Genomic DNA, 27,970 nt, shown 5'->3' on the forward strand with positions numbered 1-27,970 from the left:
CTATATTATATTATGAATTGAGCCTCAGAAGATAACTATTAGGCTGTCACGTTAACTGACCAACCGGTGGCACCACAGCCAAACTGCTATCTAACTGCACGTCGTGAGCCAGTGGTTAAAAGTAAAGCAGGCAATCAAGTACCACGCGGTTATCAAAGAATTGGTATTAGCCAACTGGGTGTAACGTTATGCAGGCTCTTGGTAGTAGCTTAAGGCCACAGAGCAAGGGCCACTAGGTAGTAGATAAATACGCGTCCTGTCACAACCCTGGTACAGGACGGGTTGTGGGGCCACGGGAATAGGGGCCAATCGGAAGAACGTACGAGAATAGCCAATCACAGCAAGGGACGACTGATCAGTACGCCAAGGGCACTGAGCAGACTAAGCAGAGTGCTCAGTCTGATCAGGGCACTGAGCAAACTGAGCAGTCATGATCAGTGTGCCAAGGGCACTGAGCAAGAAGTAAATATGGCTTGGCACAAGGTCCATATATACGGAGGAACTGCCTGGTGTAGATAGACAGTTCCGCAGTATGCAATTCAAGCTTGTATTCACGGTATCTAGTGTTTACATTGAGACATCTTGTCGTACACTGTTTAGCTGTACCGAACCAGGATTATTCAGAAGCAGCCTTCAACCGGTATCCCTTTCAGAGGTTCTGGATAGGGGTTCGTCATACGTCCGAGGGACCCTTTTATATTTCTTAATGTGCTATTTTCTTTATTATTTACTCCAAGATTATTAAAGATTATGAATTAAGTGAAACTACTATTTAAGCTTTAATATATAACCTTTATCATACATAATTTTGAAATAAATGAAAATATTAAAACTATTCACGTATTTACATTTACTATATTATAATTACTTACCTTAGTTTGTTTTTTTCATCGCTATTTATTATATTATTGTTAATATTATATTATATATTCGTAAAAAATTATTTTATTACTTTATACCCCTTAGGTTATTGAAAATGAAGACTTTAATTTCGCTTTAGGAGACTATTTTTTTAACGCTTTACTTATTCTTCGACCTTTTATTTCTAGGTATATTACTTAAATTTGATTATCGATATTTTTAATACGATGATACTTATATCTATAACGGCTTTAAAAGTTTTAATAAAATTTAAAATATATTCATTTTAGTTTTTACTATATTCTAATCCCTGTCTCAGTTAAGCTAACAGGCAGGACAGACCGCGTGCGGGGCACAAGACGCACAGTCAATCGCTAGCAGAACCAATTATAGGAGAGAAGGATGGACCAATAGGAAGTGGATCATCCAAGGTATAAGGAATCATGAATGATTCCCAGGAATCATTCATGATCCTCGAGAGTCAGTTATGATCCAAGGCTTGGCATTAGGTCTATATATACGGAGGAACTGGCTGGTGTAGATAGACAGTTCCGCAGTATGCAATTCAAGCTTGTATTCACGGTATCTTGTGTTTACATTGAGACATCTTGTTGTGTACTCTTTAGCTGCACTGAACCAATTGTCAGAAGTAGCCTTCAACCAGTGTCCCTTTCAGAGGTTCTGTACAGGGGTTCGTCATACAAGACGGTCTCCATGCTTGATATGACTTCAACTCCCGGGTAGCTCATGTCGAGCCAGCTTTGAACCAATGCTTTGACTGAAGCTGGCCTTTTGTGGTCGAAAGGTCGACCGCGGTGTTCGGAGCATTGCTGACAGGTCAAAAAAAGTCGCCAGCAAGGAGGTCGGTTTGGTCATTGTTGCCATGGACTCTCACCATGAGCCATACTCTATCGTAACATCCTCTTTTCTTCTATGTCAGTTCAGATGTTCCAATGTATTTCCACAATATGTGTCCACGTAGATCTATCGCAACCCTACCACTTTGACGGCATCCTGCATTGTCATTGGAGCATGAAAACGAGAAGATGTTTGCGGCCGGCCACGAATCTTCGCAGAGAACTCCACCGTTAACTCCACCACACAAAAGCTTAGCACGTCGCCAAATACAAACCCTAATTCCACCCCACCACCACATCAATCCAGTCGGAACCATCCTCATCGGGTATGGTGTAGCGGTAACATCGTTGACTCTCACTTCTCAGAAGTGTCTGTTCTCTCAACAGCCCCGGGTTCGACTCCCGGTATCCGAGTATCAACTTCTTTTTGGTTCATGTCAAGTCTATTTTTCGTATTATTTCTTCCTTCTCTCCTCATAACCGTTGACTGATGGTCTCCAACCACAGCACCTCCTCAGGCCGCAATTCGATCCCCTCGGGTATTATGACCTCCCCACGTTTGATAACCACCTCGGCATCCTCCCCCATCCCGCTTTCAGAATCAGTGCTGCTGGTGGCCGATGCCCCAGGTTTTTCCAGCCTTGGCCTGCTTTCCTCTTCTTTTTGTCTCTGTTGCTCCCGTCTCGCCGCTTGGTTCCAGAACAACCCCGTCTCACTAGGTGACCACCAGTAGAATGGGAACCTCCGCTGAATGTTGTTAACAAGCAGAGCCACTATCAGCATTAGGCCACACCCCAGTGAGACAGGCACCAACACATACCACCCCAGCCTGCTCACATCATCATCCACCACTGCCATCAGAGCCGTGGCTCCAGCAGGCGGGTGCACCGTTCCCGTCAGGGCCATAACCGCCGTGGCGAGACCGCATGACAGCGCCCCTCCAAGCCATCGAACACGCTCAAACTCCTCCGGCCCCAGCAAGGCGAACAGTTTACAGACGATAATCCCCGTGATACTGGCTAATATCTGCCCGAGGATGGCGTTGCGGGGCTGGGCAAGCGGGGACTCGATTGCGTAAAAGTCCAACACGGCGGCAGCACCCTATGTTGATATCAGCAAACACATTCGAGAGAAACAAGAGCCGGAACACAACATACAAAACTGCCAATGATAACCGGCACCCCCTTCTCCCCAAACGCCGGAATTTCCTGCCCTACCGCCCCGATCAAGGCCAAGCTGCTGAATATCCCCACCACGGCCCAGAATATCATGGGAATATTGCCCAGTGGTGGCTTCGGATGCACCGCTGGAGGATGAGGGGTGCGGTACCCGAGGAAGTGCGCCACGGCCCGGGGAAAGCGGGGCAGGAATGAGCAAGGAAAGAACGGGTTGACGTGGGCGTCAACATCGAAGTGGAGTGTTGACCATGACGACCTTGGCTTCTCGGTGGGTGGTTTTCGGGTTACGTGCGTGTTGGAGGGTGAGCGGGTGAAGGACATCTTGGCTGCGATGTCAGTGATCTGGATGGTGAAAAGGTCGATCTGATATTCTTTTCATGGCATCTGGAGTGCTCGTGGAGTTTTAAGACGTGAGACAGGAGCAACACCAGTCACACAATGGAAAGAGCGGGCAAAACCCTGGACGGACGCATGGCTGACGAAGAATTCATCTTTATTAAGCGGTATGTTGCCATACAAAGCCATGGTGCCACGAGCGAGCTCCCAGGCTTCGAAAAGGGCAGGAAGGGTCAACCTGTGACTAAATGTTTTGCTCCAAAGCGAGCCAACCGTCAACTGCTTTCGTGGCTCTCTCTCGGCGTTTACGTCAGATTTGCTAAGGGAAACTCCCAAAGAGGGATAGCGGCCGGGTGGATAGAGCCCAAGCCTTTTGACGCCTCGTGCCTCGGCCGCCGGCAGCCGGTTGGGATAGGCTATTTCCGCGGAGGCTGAAAGTCAAAATCGTCTTCATCTCTTTGTCTCTTGTTCGAGCAGCTGCCTTGTCTTGATGCTTTTGGAGCATCAATGCCCTTGTTTTGATGGGGATATCACAAAAGGGACGACCCAAGAGGAGAAAGTGGGGGGACCACCTACGGCATGCTATTGGTGTGCGCCGTGGGTGGGTTTTGCGGGATGAGAAGCCAACTCCCCAAACATCGATCGAAAGCTTGCGGGGGTGGAGAACCATGGAAGTCGGCAATTCGGGAATATGGGGAAAGCAACATCCCATGACGCTGACAGTTCCCGGACCGCTCACTGCACAAGAAGAGACGATGATCTGTGTCTTGACACAGATTAGATACACCATGGCATTTAAACGTCCACGGATGTAAGCTCGAGCTTCATATTCAGACCATTCATGATGAACTCGCACATACACCGCTGAAGGAGACGAGGGTCTTCCCGTAGCTTTTGCACTGCAGTCTACCGAACAAGATAAAACCCCAATGAACCCCGATGATTCCATTGAATGATGACACTGACATTAACAATTACACCAACTACGACGATATTTACAAAATAACCATTTTGAGACTCCCGCTAAAAAAAAACAAATCATCCCACACTGATTTTTGGTGCAACAGAAGGCCGACTCAATAGCCCTGCTGATATGGAGCCTGTCCATATCCTTGACCATGCTGCTGTTGGTGATGCTGCTGATATCCTTGATGATACTGCTGCCCCTCTGGATATCCTGCAATATCTACCTCTTGATACTGTGGCTGTTGTTGAGAATATACTTGTTGCTGCTGCTGCTGCTGCTGTTGGAGATATTGTTGCTCATATTGGCGTTGTTGCTCGGAAACCACCGGTGAGTCCTGCTGCTGGTACCCCGGCGCAGGCGCTTGATACCCTTCCTGTGGGTGAGCAGACCCAGCACCTGGATACCCGGTATCCTTCTCAGCCGGCGCAGCTCCAGTTCTGAAGCCCATCTGCCTGACAACACCCCACCCGGTCTTCTGCTTCTTCCGCTTGTCACCACCCAGGCGCTTTGTGTTGGCTCCATTGAAGAAAATCGGTGGTGGCTGAGGCAGATGGTTGAGGATGAGAACGACAAAGAGGGTAATGACAAGAATCGGCAACGGCCAGGGTGTCCCCCAGAGTTGAAGGACCTGCTCTGTGTTGAGGGTTATCAACGTGACCAAGCAAAGGCCGACGCCAATGAGGAAGTTGAGACCTTTGCGGACGTAGTTGAAGGGAGTCCAGCCTCCGTTGCGAGAGACGATGTAGAGGAGGTTCATCGTGATGAGTGTGAGCCCCGCGGCGACGTAGGCGTAGGTGAAAACGAGCTTGAACTTGCCCCAGTTCAGCTCGGAAACCCGTTCCTCTAGTTCCGCAGCGTTTTTGAAAACCTCGTCGCTACCTTCAAACGCCGAGTACCCGTTGACATTGAATGTTGCAAAGAGTGAATTCTGCATAGCAGTAAGCAATTGCGCCAAGGCGTTGATGATGTGGCTGACTGTTTCATTGTTAAAGAATTCCTCTTCTGGTACATCCTGGACTGTGGCCCAGAAGTCATCGGGGATTTCCATGAGCAATGCCAACCCATCGCTGATTGATTGGGGGGTTACATCATATTTTGGTCTGTAGAGCTGAAACACCTCGTTGAGAGTTCCGTTGATGGTTGAGACGAACCATGATGTGGTGACATTGAAGCCGGGGTCATCCCCTGCCTTCAAGGCGGCCATGAACATCTTGTTGGTAGCCAGATAAGTTTCGATAACTTTCCACCAGATGACAAACTGCGATGAGCCGAGGATGAAAAGCTTTAAAAAGATGTGGAAGGGGAAATGGAGGAATGACCAGAGAAGCTCTCTATAAAGCGGCATCCTCAGGTTCCTCCTCCAGTCAAAGTAGATCATATAAATGAGGTAGAGGTTGGAGATTCCCGCGGCCACGTTGCCTGTTGTCGCGCTTGTCCACGAATTGTGATTGATCACAACCTTGGTGACGGCGCTCAGGACGGTGATGATCCCTTCGCCCATGAAAATGTAGCTGAGAAGCGACATGCGGGAGACGATATGCGTGCCTGAGAAGCTCAGAACTTGAAACTTAAGGGATAAGACAATGGTGATGAGGGTCTCCAGGCCAACCATGATGAACCAAATGGCGTATAGCTTGCTGTCTGTGCCGTCCTTGAAGGCAAATGCAACGCCGAGATAGATGATGGCAGAAACAAGATTTAATGCCACCATCATCCCCATGGGTAGCCTGGTTTTCCTAAATCTTCGAATGTGCCACATGATGGATCCGTATTGTGAGGCCAGGGCAAGCCGAGACGCCATGAGGATAAGGGAGAGGGTTCGGTATGTCTGGGATTTATTTTCGTATAGGGACCACGTTGGTGCAACAACTGCGAAGCCAACCATGACACCAAAATGCACCGCTCGTATGGATCGTTCTGTGAACTTGACGGTTAGTCATACTCTCTATGAGTAATGCCCAGTCCGACAGGAGGGAAGACTTACCAAAAATACTATCCGTTATGAAGCGAACATCGAAGAGGCCCAATAAAGCCCAACTGCCCAGCCACAACAGTACAAAGTAAGCGATGAAGCTATTGAGCTGTTGCAAGTTGGTCACATCTTGCACCTCTGCAAAGACGCACAGAATTGCAGCAACAAAGAGGTCGTAAAAGACCTCGATATTCGTCGCTTCGGCGTGCTTCTCAAACTCTGGGTGATCATCGTCCGACTCCCTCCAACCGAGGCTTTCGAAATTGGGGTTGCCCCCTTGACCGTCGGCTGGCGATGGGCTCTCCTTGGGAAAAGACTTGACGCGGACAACAGGACTCTTCATCAGAGGCACGTTGTCCTCGTCCGGATCGACTGTGAGGTGTTCGTTTGCCATGATGTGCGCGTATTGTCTCTGCCGTGGTGTGTCGTGTGGTAGGTAGGGTGGTAACCTGTGCCACTTCTTCTGGACAAGAAGGAATAGAAGCTAAAGGCTGCAAGAGCTCGGTACGGTGAGAAATGTTCCCGATCATCATGGTTGCGGTCCTTAAGGATTTTGACCTTGAATCCTGGTGTCAGCAGCCTGATGCCAAGCATCGCCAGCGGATGAGAAGCTGACGCCGAGGACTGATGCGATGAGAAGGGCTACCCCTATTTGACATGGCTCCCTGTTGGATCTTCAGCAAACTGGCAAGGATCGGCCTTTGTCCAGCGCTTTCTGAGCAAGTGCCCGTTGTTGATCCACTGTCCCGTCAAACCCTTTTCAGCCATTAATAGTGGGTTCTGGAACTGCCATTCCTTAGTTGTCCTCGTGGTAGAGTAAGAACTATAAAGGTAGCGCGCTGCCTTGCTTGGTGGAGCGGCTATGGGGTTGAGATCACGGCAGTTCTATTTTCGGCGAATGTAATGGAGCTGCTTTTGGGAGGCTGTGGTTTTCCGGACAGGGGCAAAAGGCTTGAAAGACTGCAGCCTGAAGTGGCGGCCTTTTGAGACCCAGGATCGGGATGAGCGATGTTGCGCTGGTTTCTAACGTTTTGGATCTTGATTGGCTTTGCTGCTTGGTATAAAGATTTAAGCTCTTTGATCGAAAGCCAAGCGAGAGCCAAGGGAGCCAAGTGCTGAGCCAAGTCCACTGGTGTTACGGGTGGAACACGGTTAAGTCGGCATCAGGACTGTGGTCCAAAGGTTGAGGTGAGAACTGAACTGGTGCAAACTGTCCTGTGGTGTTAGTTGGCGAAGGGGAGCGAGGAAAAGAAGAGAATGTGGCGACCTTCTACCACATCCTCCCTGATTCCCTTTTGCTCGAGCGCCATAATGACTGGCTGTGGTGTTTGCGCACCAGGTGACTTTTCTTATTACATTGGTTCTACTTAATCAATTTCTTCACGTCGAGGCGTTACTCACTATCTTTCAAGGTACCTATAATCAACATTTTTAAAACATATTTACTATCTTCCCACGCCTGTTACATCTGGCACTACAATTCAAAACAGGATAGCCGATACGCTCAAGTTATTTGAGCACGGAGACCTTCGATAGGGACGCGAAGGGGTTGATCAAATGCTGCCTCGTGTCCGTCGGCAGAACCTGCTTCTCATCACCATCCATAAAACATGGCCGCAACCCATTCCCCCAGACCAAGAGAGTATCCGGCTGCAACATACTACCAGCCTCGTCCACCACCACAGCCTCGGCGGTCCCGTTGAAATCTGCATACCGCTTGTCGCCAGCGGCATGTGGATGGTACAAACCACATCGGCCTCCTTGATCACCATCCCCAAGAGTCTGATGATCTTGATCTCCAGATCACGTGCGCTCTCCGCCGATTGTTGGCCCAAATCTGTTTCCTGCTCACCCTCAACCCAAGTAACAATCTCTGCGAACGTATGGTCAGCGCGGATGGACTCTCTGAGCTCCCTGAGACGATAGGGCAAAAGAAAAGTGTTTCCCTCTAGCTGCTTCAGGGTGAGCCACAACCAGAATGCAGCGGATAGCTTGAACTGCCACTTGTTAGCCAATGATTGTCCCCCACCATGGCAGCAAGCGTCTGGGTCATGCCAGTTCCACTACACCCCAGGATGACATAGACGCCCATGCGAGCCCTGGTAAAATATTTATGAGTTCATCTCGCAGTCCCTCAACCACGTAGCCAAGGCAGAGCTCCTTCGGCGTGGGGTGAATGTTGTCCACAACAGAGAAGCAAGGAAGTGGCTGGGGCCGCCGAAGTGCCATGGTCGCCATGCCGTCCACAAGCTCATCTCCTGTTGCCTCCCTCGACGATGGCCGAAGGTTCATGTTGGCAGTTGCCAGAGACTTCCAGAACCCAGAACCGGTGAGAAGGTCGCGCTCGAGCAAGTGCGTGAACCAGTCGTCGGGGTTGGAGTCGCGGTCGTATGGGTTACAACCGAACGCATTGTAAACAGCGTTAAGTCTTCTCTTGGCAACACTGAGACCCACGTCGAACTTGAGGTAGATTTGCTGAAGACTCGGATAGTTCTTGGCGGCCCTCTGGCGAATCTGAAGCCCAAGTCAAACCGATCGGGGCGGCGAATTATTAGGACAAGATCCGGGCGCGGCCTTATAGTGTTGTACTTATCCGTATCCAGGTAATACGGGGGCCAGACTTTGGTGTCCCTGTTCATCTCGGGGTCGTCCTCAATCTCAGTGGAAGAGGGCAACTCGAAAGCAATGTCAAACCGAGCATTAACCCCGCCAACACAGCGATCGATTGACGACTTGAACCCGAGACGATTAGAACCCTACAGACGCAAAGCGTTAGCAAACGAAAAATAACAACACGACAACTCGTTCCCAGGCCCTCACATCCGACTCCTAGCCACCAACAGGTCGTTTGCAGACACTCACATCCATCTCCTCGCCCTCGGTCTAGATACCCAATCTCTCGCTCATGCCCGCGAGTCGCTTGCTCATGCCCCTAATTATCACTAACAAACGCAACCCCGCTCTGGAGCCTTTGGCATGAGCTCGTTATACTTGGCGATGTCCCATGGCTTAAGAGAAATGTCAGTTCTAGTGCATTGACAAACCAGGACACGAAATGCAATGCAACTTAGCCGAACAGATACCCGTTGAAAATGAGCGCCTTGTCCAAAGGCAGCTTGTCGAAGAACCAGTTGTTGGTGTGCCTTACACAATCGAGAGATAGGACAACGAGGGTGAACCATCTTCGGGCAGCAAATTCCAGTAGACGCACTCCATCAAAAAGACCATTGTTGAAAAGGGCCTTGTCGTCGGCGTCGGTGGCAGTGGTGGTCGGCATCCCGAGGTTGACAGAGCAGACTTGCCATCCTTGACGGTAATGACAATCTCAGCGAGCTTCGATGGGTCCACTCGCTCGCCTTTGTTCACCATGGGCTGGAGAAGAGCCCTCTTGGTGGCTGACAGGGGCACAGCACGGGCAGTAAACTCGCCATGTTAGACCCTGAAGTCCAACTGCTGAACACTGGTGATCTCTTCACGGGAGCTGAAGTAGGTTGCCGAATCCGAAGGACTGCGAGGTACGTGATCATGGATCCAACGAATGGTCGAGCAAGATTATCCGCCTGCTGACCGTTGATGAACTGAGTCCAGTGGTGGTAAATATTTGGCCTGCGGGGGTGGCCAACCATGGTCTGTGAACAGGCAGCCGTCAGGGCTGGAACCGACAGGCAGCGGAGTCTGGCTTGGAAATAGTTGGAAGGTATGGAGACTGCTTCAATAAAATGAGAAAGCACGTCGCTGAGCGGAGTAATGACCACGGTCGAATTGCATCAGGGATCAAAACACAACGGGGAAGGAACGCATAGACACGGCCCAAGAACAGCACACCCGACTCGATAAGGTAATGGTATAAAATTCGTTTTTCTTAGCTCGCACCATGGTGTAGTCCGAGACTTGAATGTTCAATACATGACGTGATCACAAAACCTCTTCCGGCTCGGCCACGGCTCAAAGCACCTGCCCTCCCACTGAATCGTCGTCCCTTCTTTCAGGGAATACTCTTGACTAACACGAACCACCTTTGCTTCGCGTTTCAGGGCCTCCCCATACGCAGCCAGATATCTTGCCCCAGTGCTGGAGTAATTGAATGGTAGATCACCGGCGCAGGTATTGTAGTTAAACTGTGACTTGACCGTGGTTCCCTCGAGCTCCACATCGGTCAAGCGTCTCAAGGCCATATTTTGAAGCTGTTCATCCGGCTGTTTCATCGGCTGAAAGCACGAACACGTGCCTGATGAAAGGCATAAACACTTGTAAATTCTGAGGTGAATCCATAGCAATGTCAGCCCTGCCAAAAGGCTGTATCATGTAATGAGAAGCTTCCTCAGTTTGCCGCACCATGCCCCTCGCCTTCAACATCCCCAAACTCCGCCACGAAAGAAGCTCGTGTGCATTGCCACAGTGGTGTTGAGTTGCCCAATGTCTTTGATGTGCGGACGTAAAGCAGGCGCAATAGGCGTCTTTGAAGTAAACCTACATCAAATTAAAAGGCGTGTATATTAAATAGAGATAAAAATAGAGATAAAAATAGACATGGTCTTGTCAGTAAACGTTGTCTTAGTGTCAGCAAGACCATCGGCCCTCCCTAGCCTCCGTTCCAATGAGTATTGTCCAAAGAGACCCGACTCTGTCCTTATCGTCATAAATTGTGACCGTCGTGTGGAGAGACTTCAAGAGGTGTGCTGGTTCCCATCTCGGAAATTCACCTCCGGGGAGATGTCATCGGGCCGGTGATGCTTGGCACGGACCTCGGGGCAGCTCCGGGACTCCACTGCAACTGACCTGGCGATCATGGCGTATCGGCAGCATGACACTTGATCCCATCAAATCTTCCCTGCTCTTTGGTGTCCATTTATCGGCCTGAGATCTTCTCCCACAGACTGGATCCCTTTCGAGGATGGGCCGGTTCGACGGGTTTAAGTTGACTCCCCGTCAGCTTGTTGATGGCATCCAGTACCTTCAGGTGTTCTGTCTTGAGCGCCTCAAAGTCCTCGTCGAGCTGCTTATGCCAAGGATATAAAACGGTCACCTGGAAACACAGCGCTGTAGTGGCAACGGCAAAGTTCGTGATGCTGACAAGCCTGGTGATGAAGGCCATTTTTAATCTGTTGAAACAAGCGAGCGGTGATTGTCTGCCACAACTGATCTAATCTAGTACTGGATATTAGCAACGACTTGCATGATGCGCAATCTTGTCAGAATTATACGCACGGGACTGTCCCGTTGAGCGGAACTGAGGGGGAGTTGGACCTTGAAGAAAAGTTCAAGAAGGGAGAAAACGATGAAGCGGGGAGTTGCTGTTTATTAGTGCGGCGACGCATTCGCCGACACCCGGAGTGACAACGGATGGATCATGCATAACACGAGCTTCAGGTTCAATCTGTGGCAAGACTGGCGAGGGCCCCATAAGTTCACACACGACAGGGATGGATGATTAGACGTCTTCTGGCGTTGTATCAGATGAATCGTCGTCCCAAGTGATTTGTCCTTGCAGTGACCGATTGATGCTGGCGGGAAAAGGGACAGGAAGAGGTTGCCTCGGTATTATCATCCACGTGTCCAAGTAGGGTGAGATTTCGTGATCCGGACCCAATGCCGGCGCCCACGCCGCAGCGGACCGAGACCAAATGCGGCGTTTTAGGTATAGCTTGAGACAACAAGTCCGTGTCGCCGGGTGAAGACGGCGTTTGGACCCACACTGCCGTCCGGTCTCGTGGGGTCAGAGTCATGCTAAGTTCCCAAGTGGCGTGATAGCGACCAAACGTGTATCAATCAATTCTCATTGAACACCCGGGCACGTAGCCAGGCGGCAGCGTCTTGGATACCATGCGGAGAGTGAAACCAATGCCCACCAGTCGGGTACTCCCGCCATTCCACCTGAGCACCGAAGCTTGAGAGGCTGTCCCGGACCTCCCGTCCATTCTGGACCCTAGAAAGAGGGTCGTCGGTGCAGTGTTGCACCAGCACGGGTGTCGTCCGCACTGCGCTGTCGTCCTCGGGGACCTCGGCCAGATCCAATATCGATCTCATTTTGGCTAATGTTCTGCCGGAAAAAGGCATCCTCCCACTGAAGACCATGAGACCCCCAAGGCCTTTAGCTACGTTGAGAACTGTATGCACAGCTGTCGCGCCGCCCTGACTCAGCCCTGCAAGGACGACTTTCTCTCGCTGTCCACCCAAGCTGGCCACCTCCCTGTCCACAAGCAACCGGATACTTGCGACGCTTTCCTTCAGGCCCTCGATTTGGAGTTCTTCCTTTTCGTGTAAATTGGCAATGTCCCAGGTGTCAAACCATTGCGACATGCGGGCGCCGGGGAATCTAACAGGAGAGCGCAACTCGCTTTGAGGGAAGACCCAACGGACCGAGGGAAACAGCTCGGGGAGGGATAGTAATTCCGAGTCGCGCCATTCCTTGAAAGAGTGCATAAAGTTTCTGGCTGTGTCTCCGCGGCCGTGAAGGAAGATTATGGTATTTTCGTGTCCTGCGGTCGGAGGGATGGTGAAGATAGACAGCATCGCCATCTTGCGCTGTCTGTGGTTTCGGGATACACGGGAACAAACTGTGGGTCACCCGCCTGGAGCAGCCAATTCAGGGTGTCGTTCACGTTATCATATCCTAGGGTTAGGGTTACACAGAGTCCCTCGTCAAGCTTTGGATTGTTTCAAGGTACCTGCTCAGGTACAAGTTTAAGAGGCATAAAGATATACGAGTTCTCTTTTTTCTCTTTTTTAACTTGTAGAGAAAACAACATAAACAAGTTGGGGCCTCAACTTGTCGAATGAACGACTGATATGAAGCAGGTACCTAGTTCCCTTCGTTTCGATACGTTTAGTTGTCCACCTCACTCTTCTGACTTCTCCAAATCTCCACTCAACCGTCCACAATCATGTGACCTTCTTCGACATGACTACCTACGCGTTTACACCGAGAAGGCCATGGCAGGCGAGGCGGCCGCTCTGGTTGCTGACAATAGGTCATGAACGCTATCATTTGTACAAAGACCCTAATACAAGATGCTAATTAATCTTTTCAAGCTGATGGAGAGATGCTTAAAGATAGTTGATCGAGAGGCTCTTCTTCTTAGGTGCATTTGTAGCTGGGCCGCGGCCGGTTCCCTCCCTCACTCGCATCACCGATACCGTACTGTCATCCTGTCTACACGTCCAACTTTATCGATCAGCGACCACATTCCATCCCATTCCCAATAGTCAACCATGCCTTCTCCAGTTTCGGTAATCATATGCATTTTCCCAGCGGAGCTCCCTTGCACCAGACTCCAGACTTGTTTTACCTCTTGACCCGGGCCAGCTGTTACCCTTTGGATCATTTCCCACTGTTCTCCCATTTGTGGACGCCATCGCCAGTGCTCCACAGACCCATTAACGGCAACAACCAACTGAAAGCCGCACGGAGTAGTCTCATCCTTTGTGTCAAAGTTGTCCTGGATCATGACGGGAACTGCGTCCCCTGGGACTCCTTCTCCGAAAGCCTCGCCCTCATTCCATGTGTCCGACTTTCCTTCTCTCCAAAACGTTTGCATCTTGCCGTTTTTCCGAACGGCAACTGTGTAAAGATTGCCGTGAGAGTTTCCGGAAAAATCATACATGTCGAATCCAATGTTGGATTGCACAAGGCTTGCACCACTCTGGGTGATGTCCATTGCAATTGGCGACTGCATCATTTTCCAGGCTGTGGACTGAGGCTCTTGCCGGTACTATTCGGTGGTGACCTTGGTTAGTTCAAACCCAACACGCCTGGTCCGCCGGTAGGCCACTAACCTCATTTAGGGTCCCATCGATATGCCTTACTACAAGTAGCAAGGACCCGTCATCAATCTGCGTGAATCCCGTGAATCCATCCACTTTCGATTGCCCCAGGCTCGACACCTGCGACCACTTCTTGTCCGTGTAGGTCCACTGCTGTATGCTTTTATCCTCAGTCACAGCCACAGCATGGAAGTCTCGATTTCTGGAGGTTCCAATGATGGACGGCTGACCAAGGACACCCACGCCCTCATCGCTTGACAACTGTGACACCTCGCTCCATTCACCAGTGTCGCCGTTTCTCGAGATGTGTCTAATGCCCTTGACCGGGTCAGACAAAAGCAGCTCAAAGTTCCTATGTGTCTCTCCGTCCCCGGACTGCATCATGTTCCCGCTTTGGTGCCTCCTCCGAGTCCAAGGGTCGGGGTTAACATTTCTCAGACCATATTTGACCCAAATATCAATGTTTGCATTATCGTATCTGGGTACAGCCTTGGTTAGCCCCTTTAATTTCAGCCAACACAGAACAGAACAGGCCTACGCAAAATAAACAAACCCTCCGTCACCCCAGGCCTTGCCCCAAGAATTCTTCATGATCCACGCCCCTCTTTCATCATCATAACCAACCACCAGGGCGATGTGGTTGCCCGTATTGCCTGATGCACCGTCCCACGCATACACATGATGTGGATTCGTTGGGTCAGGCTTCCACTCACCAAAGTTGTCATACAGGATAAATGTTGCCACGATAGGTCCGTACTCATGGAGCCACCTCTTTTGATCCTCGATGGCACCAATAGATTGGAAATTACCGATATGCGTAGTTCTCCCCGACCGGTCACTGCAGTGGACATGCGCTGTTGTACTGTCTTGGTAAGGATCGCACGCCCAGTCAGCAATGCCCGGCTTCACACCCCCGTGGGTCGAGGAGTTGGTATTCCCTGCAACATACTGCAGTGTCGCTTCTGCACTGCCGGTAGTCTCACAAATCGCCCCGATACCATCGTGGACGTCTGCCTCGCTTCGCTTTGACCAGACAGAGTGTTCTATCCTGACTTGGGATTCGATGAGGGCTGTCACGGCAAAGGCCCAGCAAGACTGGCAGACTCCTTGGTCTTGAGGGGTGGTGATGAAGTTGACCCCTGATCGGTTGCGCCAGTCTACCACGGGTGGTAGAGAGCTCGAGGCAAAGTTGATTTTTGCGGCAGAAATCTTCTTGCTTGACGAGTGTTGAGCCTGGGGAAAGTCGCCCGATGGCTGAAAGATGGGAGCTCCAATGTCACTCCACTCGATGGGGGGAACTGAAGAAGCAGGGACTGGGGCAGGCCATGCTATACCTTTGCGCGGAGGAAGCGCATGGATGCCTGGTATTGTAAGAAGCGAAAGAAACAGCAGCTCAACCAAAGCCATGTCGTTCATGATGAAATCGCCTCCAAGAGAGAAACTTTTTCCATCAGATGCCGTCCATTCACGCAAAAAGAGAATATTTGGTTGATTTAAATTTAAACTATTTCTATAATGCGGCATTTGCAGCCCAAGAAGCATTACACGGACAGATCTTCCCGTGCCCACAGAATTCAGTGCTCGTTTGCTCGAGTGTAGTTCCGAAGACAGCCCTACTCGGACCTCTTATTGATGATCAATTTTTTTCACTACCATGGACCCAGTCCCGGCGTTCTCTTCCACCAATGGTCGCAAGACCAACCGAACCGCCGTAGATCGAACCTGGTTCGACCCATGCCAGATCTCGCGTAGATCACCCGATGAGCCGTCTGAAACGCGGTAGAGACTCCACATCGGCACACGCATTCAGCCGTCTGTTTGGATGCGGGATTGCATCAACCGGTGGAAATCAGAACTTAACAGAACTTAACTATAGATTCGGTGGATACCCATCACAATCCCCGCTTTTGTAGGGGACAGAAGGAAGAATGGAAAGTGCTGCTAGGGGTATGCTGACAAGAGAATAAGAGACGTCGATATGATATAAAGTGGTGAAGAGAAAGAATATACGCATCTCTACCATCTTTAGATATCTAGTAACTATCTTTTAATACCTATCCACTATCTTTAAATACCTACTGACTATCTTTAAATATCTACTTACCATCTTTAGATACTTATTTACTATCTTTAAAGCCATCGTAGTTCTCTTTGGGGAAATCTCAAGCATGTTTTAGTGCCACCATCTTGCGAGTAAGAAGTCATCACCTTCTGTGAATGATTACCTTAGGTGTTCTAACACAAAAGAACGCCCTTTTAAAGACAAGGTCTACTTTTTGATATACTTCGATACGTTCCAGTAAATAACGGATTCCTTAACCACTCAACCCATGATATATTGATCACTGTTGGTTTTACGTTGATCTTTTTCCACGAAGAGGTGTTGTAAGATCGCCTCCTAAAAGCAACTCCCTACCTAGGTACCAGGTAAACAAACTCCACGAGTAGCCCGCTCCTCATCACGAGTGGACCGTGACAGTAACTCCGATGTTGAAAAGACTGAGCTTCCTTCTCTCGTATTCGGTAGCATGGGATCAATCGTGAAATCTGCAATTCTAGAATGGCTGACAAACCCATCTCCCATCAAAAGGGAGATCGTCAGAGAAATTATTTCATGGCTTACATATCGAAATAGCTTACATTTAAGAGAGTAGGTAGGTAAATATAAGATGAACGGGGGCTTAGATAGGAGCGCATCTAGACCTATAACATTATGTAAGGAAGTAGACATCCTGTGGGAGGATGAGTTGCTCCCAGATTCAGTTAGGTTGCTCTTAGGGCTTCCGCCCTGTCGGCCAGGCACAAGTTTTGTTTGTCTAGATATGTCTTCTGCTCTCGGAAGATGTTTTCCTAGTGCTGCTCAACATCATCACTTTTCTCACAGTTCTGCTGGCGCTCCACACATCCGCTACGAATCATGTGTTGCCCCAAGAATAGGAGGTATTTTTTGCGATGCAGGTGGGGGTTTCGAGTGATGGTTCCAACTTGCGGCGAAGAGATCGAGATTCAACACGTTGAAAAACAGGTTTTGACCAGACCTGTGGGGAGGAGATGGGCCGTGGGAGCTGCGCTGTTCGGTCCAGCTAGACCAAAGTACGCCTAGTGGATAGTGGGTGGTTGAGCGTTCAATCCTTGAAAATATCCCTTGTAAAACCAAGGCAGCAAATTTGCACATGCCCGGACGGATGCACAGCATTTTTCTCCATATGGGTGGAGTTTGGCCTTGACTCGCAACCCACCGACCCTTGTAGACGAAAGTTCCTCTGTTCGGGTCCGGGAACCATTGGCCTCTCGGTTGGGTTGGAGGTGTGTGTAAGGTAGGTGGCTTCATCGTGCATTGGGGTGTTACCATCAACCATTGAGCTGTTATCGTCGATTTTGGTTTCTAAGACGTACTCGGTCCTGCAACTCAGTTCATGTAGACCGACGTAACTGAAGATAGAAATCCATGGTAAGGTGGGTCGTATTCGGGCGTTGCTTGCCATGTTTTATGCAGCTCAGAGCTGTAGAGCTGAAGCTAGCTGATGGGGAGTCGACATGCAGACCATCTAAGACAGGCATTTCCGCCTGCAGATCCTGCAAATCGCCACTCTTTATGGCCAAGCGTCTCGGTGTTCGAAATTCTGGTTCCTGATTCTCATCATCAGCAAAGCCGCATCCCGCATCATGCCACCATAAACCATGCCACCTTCAGCATGCGCTATCGGGTTGGCAGGTGGATTCTCGCAAGGTCCCCCACCATTTTTGGCACCGATTTTGTGGCGGGCGAGTCGCCGCGGGCCGTCCATGAGTGCAGTAGCTCAACCGCCAAGCATCTTGACCATCTTGATAGCTGTCAGATGCTGCGCAATCCTGGTATTAGCGTGGGACTCCCGTGGGATCGTCACAGGCATTACTCTGTATTGGGTCTGGTGCCTGATAGTGATAGTTCTCGCTGGCATGATCCCTCACCCGCTCCCAGACTACCATTGGGTCGAGGATCCGGCATCATTCCCTTATAGGCGATCCAAGTTTCCCTCAGACCCCACGACGACTAGGTAACTTAGGTAGGCAGGTAGCGAGAGGAGTAGACACTGAAAGATGCAGCGTGACGTGAGGAGACGGGCATTTCAATTTCCCGGGAGCCCATCTTCATAAAGTAGCCGTTCTCCTTCAGTTTCGGATGGCTAGAGGTGTGCTGCAGACTGTCAGTCCAGTGTGTGTTGTTGTGCAACGATCAACCGCAGAATCCATACCATGGTTCGTGTTCTGGCCATTCTCGGAGCCATCGCCTTCGGCCTCGGCTGTGCGGATGCCACTGTCTTCCCATACACATCAGTTTGCGAACAAATCGACGGAAACCTCACCAGTGCGAGTGATGTGATCTTCCCAAGTAAGACACCTGCAAAGAGCTGATTCGGTCTTTTGCAACTAACCATTCGCGAGCAGTCCAGGCAGTCACGTACCAGCAAGAGACCCAACATTGGTTCCTCTCCTCAGATCAAAACCCTTCCTGTGTGGTTCGCGTTGGGTCCACTCAAGATATCTCCAGAGTTCTTCAGATCATCCGAGACACAAAGACCCCTTTTGCCGTCCAGTCTGGGGGCCATGCCTCCAATCCAGGCTTCTCTAGCACCACAGGCGTCCACATTTCCCTATCACTACTGGACCAGGTAGTCCTTTCTCCCGACAAGAAGACGGCGGAAATTGGGTTCGGCCAGGTAGGTCCAACAATCCAGAACAAGATGGGCACCTACTGATATTGCGACAGACCTGGGCCGATGTCTATGACAAGCTTGAACCACACGGACTCAACGTCGTAGGAGGGAGGGTGATTGGACCTGGTATCGGTGGCTTCACTCTAGGAGGCGGCTATTCATGGTGAGTTTCTTCTGTCACGCGTATCCTGCGTTGTGGTGTCGGATGCCGATTGCTCTTTTCCTGACATGATCAACATCGTGGATGAGGAAACTCCATTTCGGACAACAGTATTTAACCCCTGGGTAGGAAGACGAATCAGTTCGGGCTTACCTGTGATACGGTCGAGCTTTTCAACATTGTCCTTCCGGTCAGTACCTATGCTTGTCTCCTTGTCCGGCCCTACCTATTCTAACATTCCGTCACAGAACGGCACAGTCACGACGGCGAGCCCAAGTTACAATCAAGACCTATTCTTTGCCCTCAAGGGCGGCAAGAATCGCTTTGGTATTGTGACCTCCGCAATTTTCCGAACTCACCCCCAAGGTCGAGTCTGGGGTGGGCTCCGCATCTACCCCTCTACCTCTGTCCCAGCCCTTCTCAACGCCACCCGTCTCTTTCAAACGGAGAACACGGATCCCAAGGCGGGACTCATCACCACTCTCGAGGGTGGCGCCCTTGGCACTACGGCGCTTGTTCTCATGTTTTACGATGGCCCTGAGAAGCCCCCCATTTTCGACCTCTTCGATGGCATCCCTTTTCTGGTTAGCGGGACGCTCCCCAATCGCAAGTGGACCAACTTCATCGCCAGCTTTCCCGCCGAGCTGAAGCTGAACCTCCGGGGAACCTTCGCCAGCGTGTCGACTTCGACACTGACCACGAGGTTCCTAGACGCCATCAAGAATGAGACGGACTCTATTGGGTCGACCATGGGCCTGAAGACCGGCACGACAGTGTCATACGACATAGAACCTTTCACCCAGTACGGTGTATATGCCACCGACAGCGCATTCCCCCACGCTGACTCTCCTCTGCCTGTAAGTCATAGCATCAACCCCTTGCCACTAACCGTGACCCTGACACTGACTGGTCATTAGCTGAATCTTTACTTCTCCTGGGCCAGCGCTGCCCACGATGAGTATTGGTATAACCGGATGAAGCAGTCGATTGCTACGCTTAAGCAGGTGGCTATTGAGGAGGGTATCTACTCAGAATCCTTCACTTCGTATCCAAACTATGCGATCTCGGGGACAACGGCAGAGGAGCTCTACGGCGAGGCTAATGCGGAGAGACTGAGAGAGATTAGAGACATCTATGACCCCGAAAAGGTCATGGATCTTGCGGGGGGATTTGAGATTTGAAGCAATGTACCCAAGGTACTAATGTAATTACTGTTCAATTGCAGTGGTCGAGAAGACCACTAGATGCTGGAAGGAAAATGTATAATATTGTGGCGCCTTGTTCTTTTCCGGTTGTCATACCCTGTTGTGATAAAATGTGCGTTTGGTAGCTATCCAGCCCCTTTTATTCACCTCCATAGTTGCCTCTCGGCTCATTGGTAGGATATTGCCAATGTCAGTGATAGGACACGCTTTGGTGCTTCGCATCCAGCTGTTTGCGAACTCGTCCTGTTTCACGGTTCCCTGTGGTGGGTCGCGGCACACTTTCATCCATCATTCTGCTGCCCCATAAAGTCCTTTACAATATCCGTGACCCTACTTCTCCTTTTAACGGGAGTCGGTGTTGCTGGTGGGGGTTGGCTAGACCGAACAGCGGTTCTCAACGTCTGCTTCAGGTCAGTTCCTTTGACCTAAATTGTTAATTTTGCTATGAGATGAGCACCCACGAATTCTAGTAGTTCGCGCACCCCAAACCCAGTCTCTGGATCACAAAAAAAGTAGCTTGTGGCTCCAATGTCCTTTGTAATGCGGAGAGGGACGAAGTCATCCGAGGCTTGCGGTTCTTGGAATGGACCGGCGGCTGCGTCTTCATCTGGATTCTTCAGTCCAACCAACACAAGGGGTACCTCCGGACAATAGCTTTTAATTTCCCATGTCCACTTTCCCAGGATCGCGTCTTTGGCGGCGGTAGGATTCTCGGCGCGGAAGCACAAAAGAACTACGTCAGCCCCGTTGTATGAGAAAGGTCTCAGTTTGTCGTAATCTTCCTGTCCTGACGTGTCTTTGAGCTCAAGTTGAAGGTCGACTCCGTCTACTTGGCAGCCGATGACGCAGCTATCAAAGACTGTTGGGCTGTATGGTCCTGGAAGTCTGTTATATGCGAAAGCGCTGAGAAGGCGTGTTTTGCCCGCGTTTCGGTCCCCTACAACCACACACTTGAACCTCGTGCGAATCGGGGGCTCTGTGAGTGGAGAGGCGGGTTGGAAAGCCCGATCTTGGTTGAAGGTCAAAGTTTCGTCGATGGTTGACACAGAAGTTTCGTCGTCGTGTCCTTTCCGGATGCTAGCGGAGCGGATCGAGTTGAGACGCAGACTGACGGTATCAGAGATGAGATCTTCGTCGTTTTGTGAGGCAAGAGCAATCTCTTCCAGTGTCTCTAGATCGTCAACTTCGGATATCTCAACCTCAACGATATGGCGTTGTTTGAGAGCGATATCTCCGAAGCAGCGAGTCATGGCTTCAAGATCGTCGTTCAAATCCTTAAGATGCTGGATCAGTTGTGCAAAATGTTCCCTGTCCGAAATAGCCCACGAAGCGGTATTCCAAAGTCGGGAGGCTCTTTGTTGTTTCTTCCAGAAGAAAAAAGGGCGTCTTGTACCCAGGGAGCTTGAACCCAACAATTGTAGTGCTGGTGCACGATTGCTACCATGCTGCTTTGGTGGCACCAGCCCATATCGATTTCTGAGAAGCGACTCATCATGGAATAGATCCTTGATACACTCCAGAGTGGCTGTTACTCTTGATCGTAGCACAGGATCATCGAGTCGTTTGTCGTACTGCTCCATGCCCATCCCCGATAAGCCACAAGCCTTGCCCCAAGAGAGTAATCGTAGCTCTTGGTTGTCGAATTTCGTCTCGAGCAGCTTAAAGTCCCTTTCCAATCGAGCTCCCCGCCGAACCAACTGATAACACCCGGCGCATGTTGTGAATAGGCCTGCCAGCCCTATCACACCAATAGCGAGGCCGGCCGTTTCGGCCATTGTTGGTGGAATGTTAGTCAAACGGAGATTCTGTAAATGAAGGATGGAGCGCAGGGCCCGCAACGTTTTGTCCTCCCCTGGGTCAACTCGGACTTGACAGTGACAGATTCTGGGGGGGCCAAAGAAGCCGGGCAGTGCAGGGAGGCACAGCATCCCAACGTAGCACGCACCTGCTGCTGCTGCGGGGAAGCCATCGACAGTCTACCCTAACCCTGTTTTATGGGTAATTCATATGCTGACAAAATTGAACCTTCCTCGACTCCTACATAAGGATGTTAGGTATCTTTTAAGATCTCGTAACTATCTTTCCAAGGCGTAACAACTGTCTTTGAAGGCCTCATTATATCTTTCAGTAGGTACCCTTATCCTCACCAGCAGTCCCAGCTTTCTTACCTACGACGCATCATGTCCTTCCACTGCGCTTATATATCACCATGCCTTTTCTCGATAGGATTCACGGGATTAAAAAATGCAAAGTGTCCAAGAGGATCGTACTTTTTCTTAAGCTGCTTGAGCTTCTTCAGCCTCCAAGGCTCATATCTGCATTAGGACCGTTAGCGTGCTACATGCTTGACCGGTCAAGGAGAAAAACATACCCGTAAAGAGCCTGAACAGGCTCATCACCATGGGCATAGTTGACGTAAGTCTTCTTTTTGCTCGAGCCGGATGCCGCCAAGTACATCTCTCGGGACCATTTCTTGGCCTTTTCGTCAAGGGTGGCATTGCCCTTTTGCCAGAATATCGCCGGTGCACTATTCCATGGTCAACATTGGCGAACAGCTCTATCTGGTCGTTGTGGGACATACAAAAGCAATCTCTCCCCTCGAAGAGCAAATGCCGTGCTCTTGTCAGGAACAGCCTGGACAGCTTGCGTCGAGTATCCCTCCAGGATACAGAAGCTGGTTTGAAAGGCGGGCTCTGTCATGAGTGTGGCGGCGAACGCATCATACCACTTCCGCAGGGATTTCACATCATACTGGTCCACATCTATCCCTCTCAACAGACGGTTTCCTTGTCCGTCGGTTTGGCATGCATACTGGTCAGCCGCGTATCCCAAGCTCGGGCTTAGCTCGGGGTAATCAATTTCCGCAGAGGAGTATGCGTCCGGCTTGAGATCGTGAGTGTCCTTGGAAAGCTTTTTGAGCTCGGAAAAAGGGCCGTTGTAGATCCACTGGAACTGCACTATCGGCTATTTTTGTCTGTCAGCATCATGCCAGCTTCCTGCACTCGCTGGGAAGCCCAATTACCTTCTCTGCGTCCACGGCCGGGTTCAAGAACCAAGTCCCCCACATCAGCAACCTCGGATCCCCCTTCCCATTAAGCTTCTTGTTTGCATACTTGTATACCTCCTCCAACCTCTCACTCTTGAACGTGAAAGTCTCGATGCTCCATTTCGGCTCCTTGACATCATAAACCCTGTACTTCATTTCACTCACAATGCCAAAGTTGTGACCAGCGCCCCTCATCCCCCAGAACAGCTCTTTGTGTTTTTTGTCATTCACAACCACCACCTCCCCATCCGCAAGGACGACCCTCAACTCCAGCACCTGATCGGCCATCAGGCCATACTGGCCTTGAAACCAGTTATGGCCTCCGCCGAGCGCAGGGCTGACCGCACCGACGCATCCACAGCCACCAGTGCCAGTCTGTTTGCCCCTCTTCCAAAGGTAGTCAAGAACATCTTTTGACTTCATTCCCCCTCCGATCGTCGCCCATCTGCCCGACTTATCGAGGTCGATCTTGCGATTGAGCGACGATAGGGAGATGCCAATTCCGTGGAAACGTCCCAGGCCATAATCCGAACCGTGGGTTTGGGAGAAGGCAAAGAAGGGGATTTGGTGCTGGTTGGCGTACTTTACCGATTCGGCGATGTCGCGTTCCTCGGCGACTTGGATGATGGCGGAATAGCTCGGGCGGGAGAGTTCATTCCAACGCTTTGATGCGCTCGGCCAAAGAGACGACGAAGGCAGCAAGATCTTGGCAGTCGGAGAGAGCCTGGGCGTTAGTTCGGAGAGGATATCCGATGGAATGGCAGTGTAGGCTGCCGCGGTGAAAGAAGAGAATAGCACGAAGGCTAGAATTGCGAGCGAGGACGACCACATTTTGACGGGTTTGAAATGGAATACAAAGCTTCAGCCATCGTCAACGAACACGTACGCAGACGGGCGGACTGTTAAATAATCATTGCACGACATCGGAAGAGTATTATCAAGCTCCGAGACTACGTGTATCGGATCACATACACTGCGCGAGAGATGCAGCTGTGGACAACCCCGCAGTGAAACAGAGCTGAGAAGACGGACTATCGACCAATACACAGCGGAATAGTACACGGCAGTCCCGAACTATTGAATCACGGAGGTTTCCGCCCCCACCGGCGAGCATCTGGCGGCTCCGATTGGAACACTGCCCGGGTAGCTTGTTGGGGGCGGTGTTCATGTCGTACTGCCATCGCTGTACCGCGGCACAATTTTAGAAAGGGGGGTCATGACTCAGGCGAGGTCTCAGTTCTCAGTTTAGATAAGGTAGGTAAGGCAGGTAAGATCTTAAGGTATTGAAAATCTTGAGTCCATAAGAGAAAAAATACTGAATAACACTAGGTAGGAACGCCAAAAGACGTACCAGTGGAAGGAACCAGAACCCGACCGTAAGTAAAGTGAGTTGGTGTCTTGGTGATGCAATAAATACATTGGCGATATTGTGCTGCTGCCCCCTTATCCACCCCGTGCAGGGACGTGTGCCTATCAGACTGAACTTAGAGAATAATGACACCGGCCCCAACTATCACACCGGCAACGAGGAGTCCGCTACTCCTCACAATCATCTCGCTTGCCCCCGACTTTGGCTGGTCATCCTCGTCATCAGAATCCGAATCGTCGTCTCCAAAGACCTCATTGAAGCCAAAGGTCTTGTTCTTGCCGTTGATGTCGAAGCTGACACCGCCGCTGACGCTGGCTTGGAAGCCGGTATTGGTTGGGGTTGCCGTTACACCTTTGTCGGGGCCATCCTGGGCTGTGGTGAGGGTGGCAAAGAGGCCAAGGAGACTAACAAGAGAAAGGGTGTACTTCATTTTGATAGGGCGATGAATAAGATCATAGGTTTGTGGTGATATTTGTAAAGAGCTTTTGTGTTGAGTGATTGTTAATTCCTACAATGAACCGAAAGGACCTTTGCAACCCACCGTCTTATATCTCATCGGTTTCCAAGTCAAAAGTACTGCATTGATTCCAAGTTGCCCATGGCCTTGAATCTCGCCGCCCAAACGGTCTATTGTATGACCAGAAACAACTCGCCCACAATTTGTTTCCTTGGTCCAAACATGGGCGGCCCTCGATATTTTTGAACGGGGTATACTTTTCATCTCGTCGCCACCTGGTTGACGCGTCCCCGGCCAAGTTCGATCAGCTACACACCAGCCAAGTTATGCATAACTGTTTTAGTGAAATGATTAGGACTGGTCAATAGGTAGGGCTGGCGGTTGAGGGGTGGTTGCAGAATGGTGGGTTGGGCGCGATCCGGGCCGCCATCCGGTTTCAGGAGGCAGTTGGCCGGATGACTCCACCTTTGGCCGTTGCAGGACAAAATAACTAGCACGGAACAATACCTCAAGAGATAGTTCCTAGGTCTTAAAAGATGACTGATAGACTTAAAAGATTATTATGAGGCCTACTTTTTCATTTTTTAAAAAAATAGGTGTAAGTTGGTGTATGATGCTTTAGCTACCTAGGTACCTTGGGAAGTAACAGGTTCACAAAACGTTTATATTTTATTTTTTATAATTAGCAATCTAGAATATATTATCGCTATACCCGGAAACGGCAGCCTTCCCGACCAGGTATAGTGCGCCGTCAGATTCGCGTCCTTATACAGTCTCCCCGCGTCCGCCGCATAAATAGAGCCCCTCCTCTCCGACGTCTCTCTCTTATATATGCTTCCGACATTTTCTCCTCCCCCGTATTCCCCTTTGTATACAGAGGAACTGGCTGGTGTAGATAGACAGTTCCGCAATATTCAATTACAAGTTACAACCGTTAGTATCTGGACCGTTATGATTAAGACAAGCCATTTATTATACACTATTTAAGTATACCGAACCAGGATTGTTCAGAAGTGCCTTTAACTAGTATCCTTTCAGAGGTTCTGGATAGGGGTTCGTCACAACTGTTTAGCTGCGCTGAACCAAGATTGTCTGAAAGTGCCTTCGACTAATATCCTTTTCAGTGGCTTTGGATAGGGGTCCGTCACACTAGATTCCGGACTTGAATACTTTCTCGAACTAACCGCCCCAAGACTGAGACGGGGTAAGGTACCGAGTACTGGGCTACGACCAATCGCTCCGCAGCTAGAAACAGCAAATTTCATCCTTAATCTATAGTTTGGTTACACAATCCCCTGCTTCCTCTTCCATTTCTCCTCCCAACCAGGGTAAAATGGACTTTGTTCCAGCGTGCTCACCTCCCAATCTCCCGGCACCACTCCCTCCTTGACCTGCTCATCAGCCCACCCCTTCAAAGCTTCCAATGCCACATTCTTGACGTTCCTATCTGACTTGTAGTCAATCAAATTCTCCTTCCCTTCGCTCAACACCTTGTGAAGTAGCGCTGGCACAAATGGCTCGTCCCTCAGCTCCTCCAGCGGAGTGAATATAGCCTTGAAGTTGAACACCACCGCCCCGCTCACCGGCAACCTCCTCAGCGTCTGGGCATCACACCTCAGCTTCAGCTCCTTGACCGTCAGCTCCGCCGGTCGATCCGCAAAAGCACTCCGGCTCCACTTCTTTTCGTTCTCCCCTTGAAACGCTCCCACGCCAGGCGAGGAAAACATGGCTTGCCAGTCCTCGATGCTCCATGAGGCTCTCATCACTGGCTTATCTGTTGGTAATTTGGCAAACCACCGATCAAGGGAGAACTGCATCTTATCGGCGTCGGGCACATGGGTGTGAATCTTCTTCATCGGCTGGTCTTTGTGTTGGGCAATATGCCACCCTACGCTGCTGCACACGCTAGCCGCGCGGAGGTAATATAGACCATCTTCCTCGTTGCGGAGCATGATGGCGTAGTCTTCGGGGATGTTTTGGAAGATGACCTTCAGTGGTGGGGTAGATGTCAAGTCGGTGACAGTCTTGAGAAGGAGATTATGGAAGAGTGTGTTGTCGTTGGAGAGGTGAAAGTGGCAAGGGTATCGGCGGCAGAGGAATTGGATGAGCATCTCCATCAGTTCACGGCAGGCGAGGTCGGCCCCGGGTCCGCGGAAGAAGATCCGGTCGGGGTGCTTAGCAAACAGCTGTTGCCGGGCGGCCATGGTGGGAAGGTAGTTCTGTTCCAGCTCGATCCAAAAATCGGGGTTGTATTTCATGAGTGCTGTGTAGTAGAAACAGTGAGAATGGGGGGACAAGTCATGGAAGGTCAGGCATGGAACTGACCCATGTTCTGTGTATAATTCCACCTGAACGGTCTAAACGGCCTGAAGATTGCCCTCTTGATGTCCCATGATGGCGAAACTGGGCTCGGGTGTGGCACTCCACTCAAGCTCGCATAGTCAGGAAAACGGCCGACCAAAGAGCGGACTTCTTGGGTTGAGAAGCCGGTTGGGGTGTAAAAGTTGTCAATAGATAAATCAGGTTTCCTCGTAGTGGTCAAGGCTCGGTTCTGCAGGACTTGTGGTGAGATCTCGGCTTGATCAGCAACGGAAAACTTTTCAAACTGGGAAAAGCTGCTGAGAATGTGTCGTCGCGAAGGAGGGAAGGTGAGTATGAATAGGTGTGGCGGTGATGCCGTCGTCCTCTTTGAGGCATGTCTGACGGAGGCTACGAGCAGCACAATGCCAGCAACAGCCGCTCCGACGACAACAATCCAGACAGGAAGGTCCGTGGCTGACAAAGAAAGAATAGTATTTGGCGCCATTCTGGCCAACCTTTCCACGATGCTTGATGTTGCACGGCGTTACCAGCAAGGAGGTTCCAGACGGTTTTTGTAGCTTAGGTACGGCGTTTGTCCAACCTCCAGCCCCCGCATCCTGACCAACGTCAACATGAAGTGGTCGCCGTCGTTGACAGTCCGATGTTCCGATCCGATGCAGTTGCGCCTCATGAGGGGCAGATACCGGCCACCAAACGACAGGCCAGGGACTTGTGAACTGAGAAGGGCATAAAAGTCCGATGACCATGGTTTCGATTGGATGGGAGGTGGGTGCAGAAAG

General features: G+C 50.5%; 11 protein-coding genes and 1 non-coding gene across 12 annotated transcripts; 2 read left to right on the forward strand and 10 right to left on the reverse strand.

The window, feature by feature from the left end:
* The first annotated feature begins 2,040 nt into the window (after positions 1-2,040).
* QC761_0112890 lies at positions 2,041-2,132 on the forward strand. Its single transcript has one exon. It is a non-coding gene; the product is annotated as a tRNA-Glu (tRNA).
* On the reverse strand, positions 2,133-3,680 carry QC761_700950 (uncharacterized protein). The gene is made up of 2 exons (XM_062881690.1): positions 2,876-3,680; positions 2,133-2,819 (listed from the first exon to the last, which is right to left on the reverse strand). The coding sequence occupies exons 1-2, from the start codon at positions 3,215-3,217 to the stop codon at positions 2,193-2,195; spliced, it is 969 nt and encodes a 322-aa protein (XP_062728860.1). The 5' UTR covers positions 3,218-3,680; the 3' UTR covers positions 2,133-2,192.
* Positions 3,681-4,027: 347 nt separating this feature from the next.
* On the reverse strand, positions 4,028-6,565 carry QC761_700940 (uncharacterized protein; the record flags this gene model as incomplete). The annotated part of the gene is made up of 3 exons (XM_062881689.1): positions 4,028-4,138; positions 4,657-6,116; positions 6,184-6,565. The coding sequence occupies 3 exons, from the start codon at positions 6,563-6,565 to the stop codon at positions 4,028-4,030; spliced, it is 1,953 nt and encodes a 650-aa protein (XP_062728861.1).
* Positions 6,566-9,113: 2,548 nt separating this feature from the next.
* Positions 9,114-9,448, reverse strand: QC761_700935 (uncharacterized protein; the record flags this gene model as incomplete). The annotated part of the gene is made up of 2 exons (XM_062881688.1): positions 9,114-9,180; positions 9,243-9,448. 2 exons carry the CDS (start codon positions 9,446-9,448, stop codon positions 9,114-9,116), a joined length of 273 nt encoding a protein of 90 aa, XP_062728862.1.
* A 1,572-nt stretch (positions 9,449-11,020) lies between these two features.
* Positions 11,021-11,609, reverse strand: QC761_700932 (uncharacterized protein; the record flags this gene model as incomplete). Its single annotated transcript, XM_062881687.1, has 2 exons — positions 11,380-11,609; positions 11,021-11,273 (listed from the first exon to the last, which is right to left on the reverse strand). The coding sequence occupies exons 1-2, from the start codon at positions 11,487-11,489 to the stop codon at positions 11,021-11,023; spliced, it is 363 nt and encodes a 120-aa protein (XP_062728863.1). The 5' UTR covers positions 11,490-11,609.
* Positions 11,610-11,940: 331 nt separating this feature from the next.
* Positions 11,941-12,690, reverse strand: QC761_700930 (uncharacterized protein; the record flags this gene model as incomplete). Its single annotated transcript, XM_062881686.1, has 1 exon — positions 11,941-12,690. One exon carries the CDS (start codon positions 12,688-12,690, stop codon positions 11,941-11,943), a length of 750 nt encoding a protein of 249 aa, XP_062728864.1.
* A 478-nt stretch (positions 12,691-13,168) lies between these two features.
* QC761_700920 (uncharacterized protein) lies at positions 13,169-15,459 on the reverse strand (the record flags this gene model as incomplete). The annotated part of the gene is made up of 3 exons (XM_062881685.1): positions 13,169-13,883; positions 13,948-14,413; positions 14,474-15,459. The coding sequence occupies 3 exons, from the start codon at positions 15,457-15,459 to the stop codon at positions 13,299-13,301; spliced, it is 2,037 nt and encodes a 678-aa protein (XP_062728865.1). The 3' UTR covers positions 13,169-13,298.
* Positions 15,460-17,649: 2,190 nt separating this feature from the next.
* Positions 17,650-20,070, forward strand: QC761_700910 (uncharacterized protein). Its single transcript, XM_062881684.1, has 6 exons — positions 17,650-18,307; positions 18,364-18,635; positions 18,686-18,795; positions 18,922-18,982; positions 19,041-19,649; positions 19,710-20,070. The coding sequence occupies exons 1-6, from the start codon at positions 18,172-18,174 to the stop codon at positions 19,971-19,973; spliced, it is 1,452 nt and encodes a 483-aa protein (XP_062728866.1). The 5' UTR covers positions 17,650-18,171; the 3' UTR covers positions 19,974-20,070.
* RHOBTB1 (Rho-related BTB domain-containing protein 1) lies at positions 19,954-21,925 on the reverse strand (the record flags this gene model as incomplete). Its single annotated transcript, XM_062881683.1, has 2 exons — positions 19,954-20,398; positions 20,459-21,925. 2 exons carry the CDS (start codon positions 21,923-21,925, stop codon positions 20,279-20,281), a joined length of 1,587 nt encoding a protein of 528 aa, XP_062728867.1. The 3' UTR covers positions 19,954-20,278.
* A 269-nt stretch (positions 21,926-22,194) lies between these two features.
* QC761_700890 (uncharacterized protein) lies at positions 22,195-24,069 on the reverse strand (the record flags this gene model as incomplete). The annotated part of the gene is made up of 4 exons (XM_062881682.1): positions 23,020-24,069; positions 22,579-22,961; positions 22,369-22,524; positions 22,195-22,312 (listed from the first exon to the last, which is right to left on the reverse strand). The coding sequence occupies exons 1-4, from the start codon at positions 23,872-23,874 to the stop codon at positions 22,195-22,197; spliced, it is 1,512 nt and encodes a 503-aa protein (XP_062728868.1). The 5' UTR covers positions 23,875-24,069.
* Positions 24,070-24,396: 327 nt separating this feature from the next.
* On the reverse strand, positions 24,397-25,012 carry QC761_700885 (uncharacterized protein; the record flags this gene model as incomplete). The annotated part of the gene is made up of 2 exons (XM_062881681.1): positions 24,397-24,894; positions 24,990-25,012. The coding sequence occupies 2 exons, from the start codon at positions 25,010-25,012 to the stop codon at positions 24,528-24,530; spliced, it is 390 nt and encodes a 129-aa protein (XP_062728869.1). The 3' UTR covers positions 24,397-24,527.
* A 1,021-nt stretch (positions 25,013-26,033) lies between these two features.
* On the reverse strand, positions 26,034-27,950 carry QC761_700880 (uncharacterized protein). Its single transcript, XM_062881680.1, has 2 exons — positions 27,195-27,950; positions 26,034-27,132 (listed from the first exon to the last, which is right to left on the reverse strand). The coding sequence occupies exons 1-2, from the start codon at positions 27,673-27,675 to the stop codon at positions 26,153-26,155; spliced, it is 1,461 nt and encodes a 486-aa protein (XP_062728870.1). The 5' UTR covers positions 27,676-27,950; the 3' UTR covers positions 26,034-26,152.
* Between the last annotated feature and the right edge of the window lie 20 nt (positions 27,951-27,970).

The sequence above is a fragment of the Podospora bellae-mahoneyi genome, chromosome 7, assembly GCF_035222275.1.
Source record: "Podospora bellae-mahoneyi strain CBS 112042 chromosome 7, whole genome shotgun sequence".
Taxonomy (NCBI): Eukaryota; Fungi; Ascomycota; class Sordariomycetes; order Sordariales; family Podosporaceae; genus Podospora; species Podospora bellae-mahoneyi.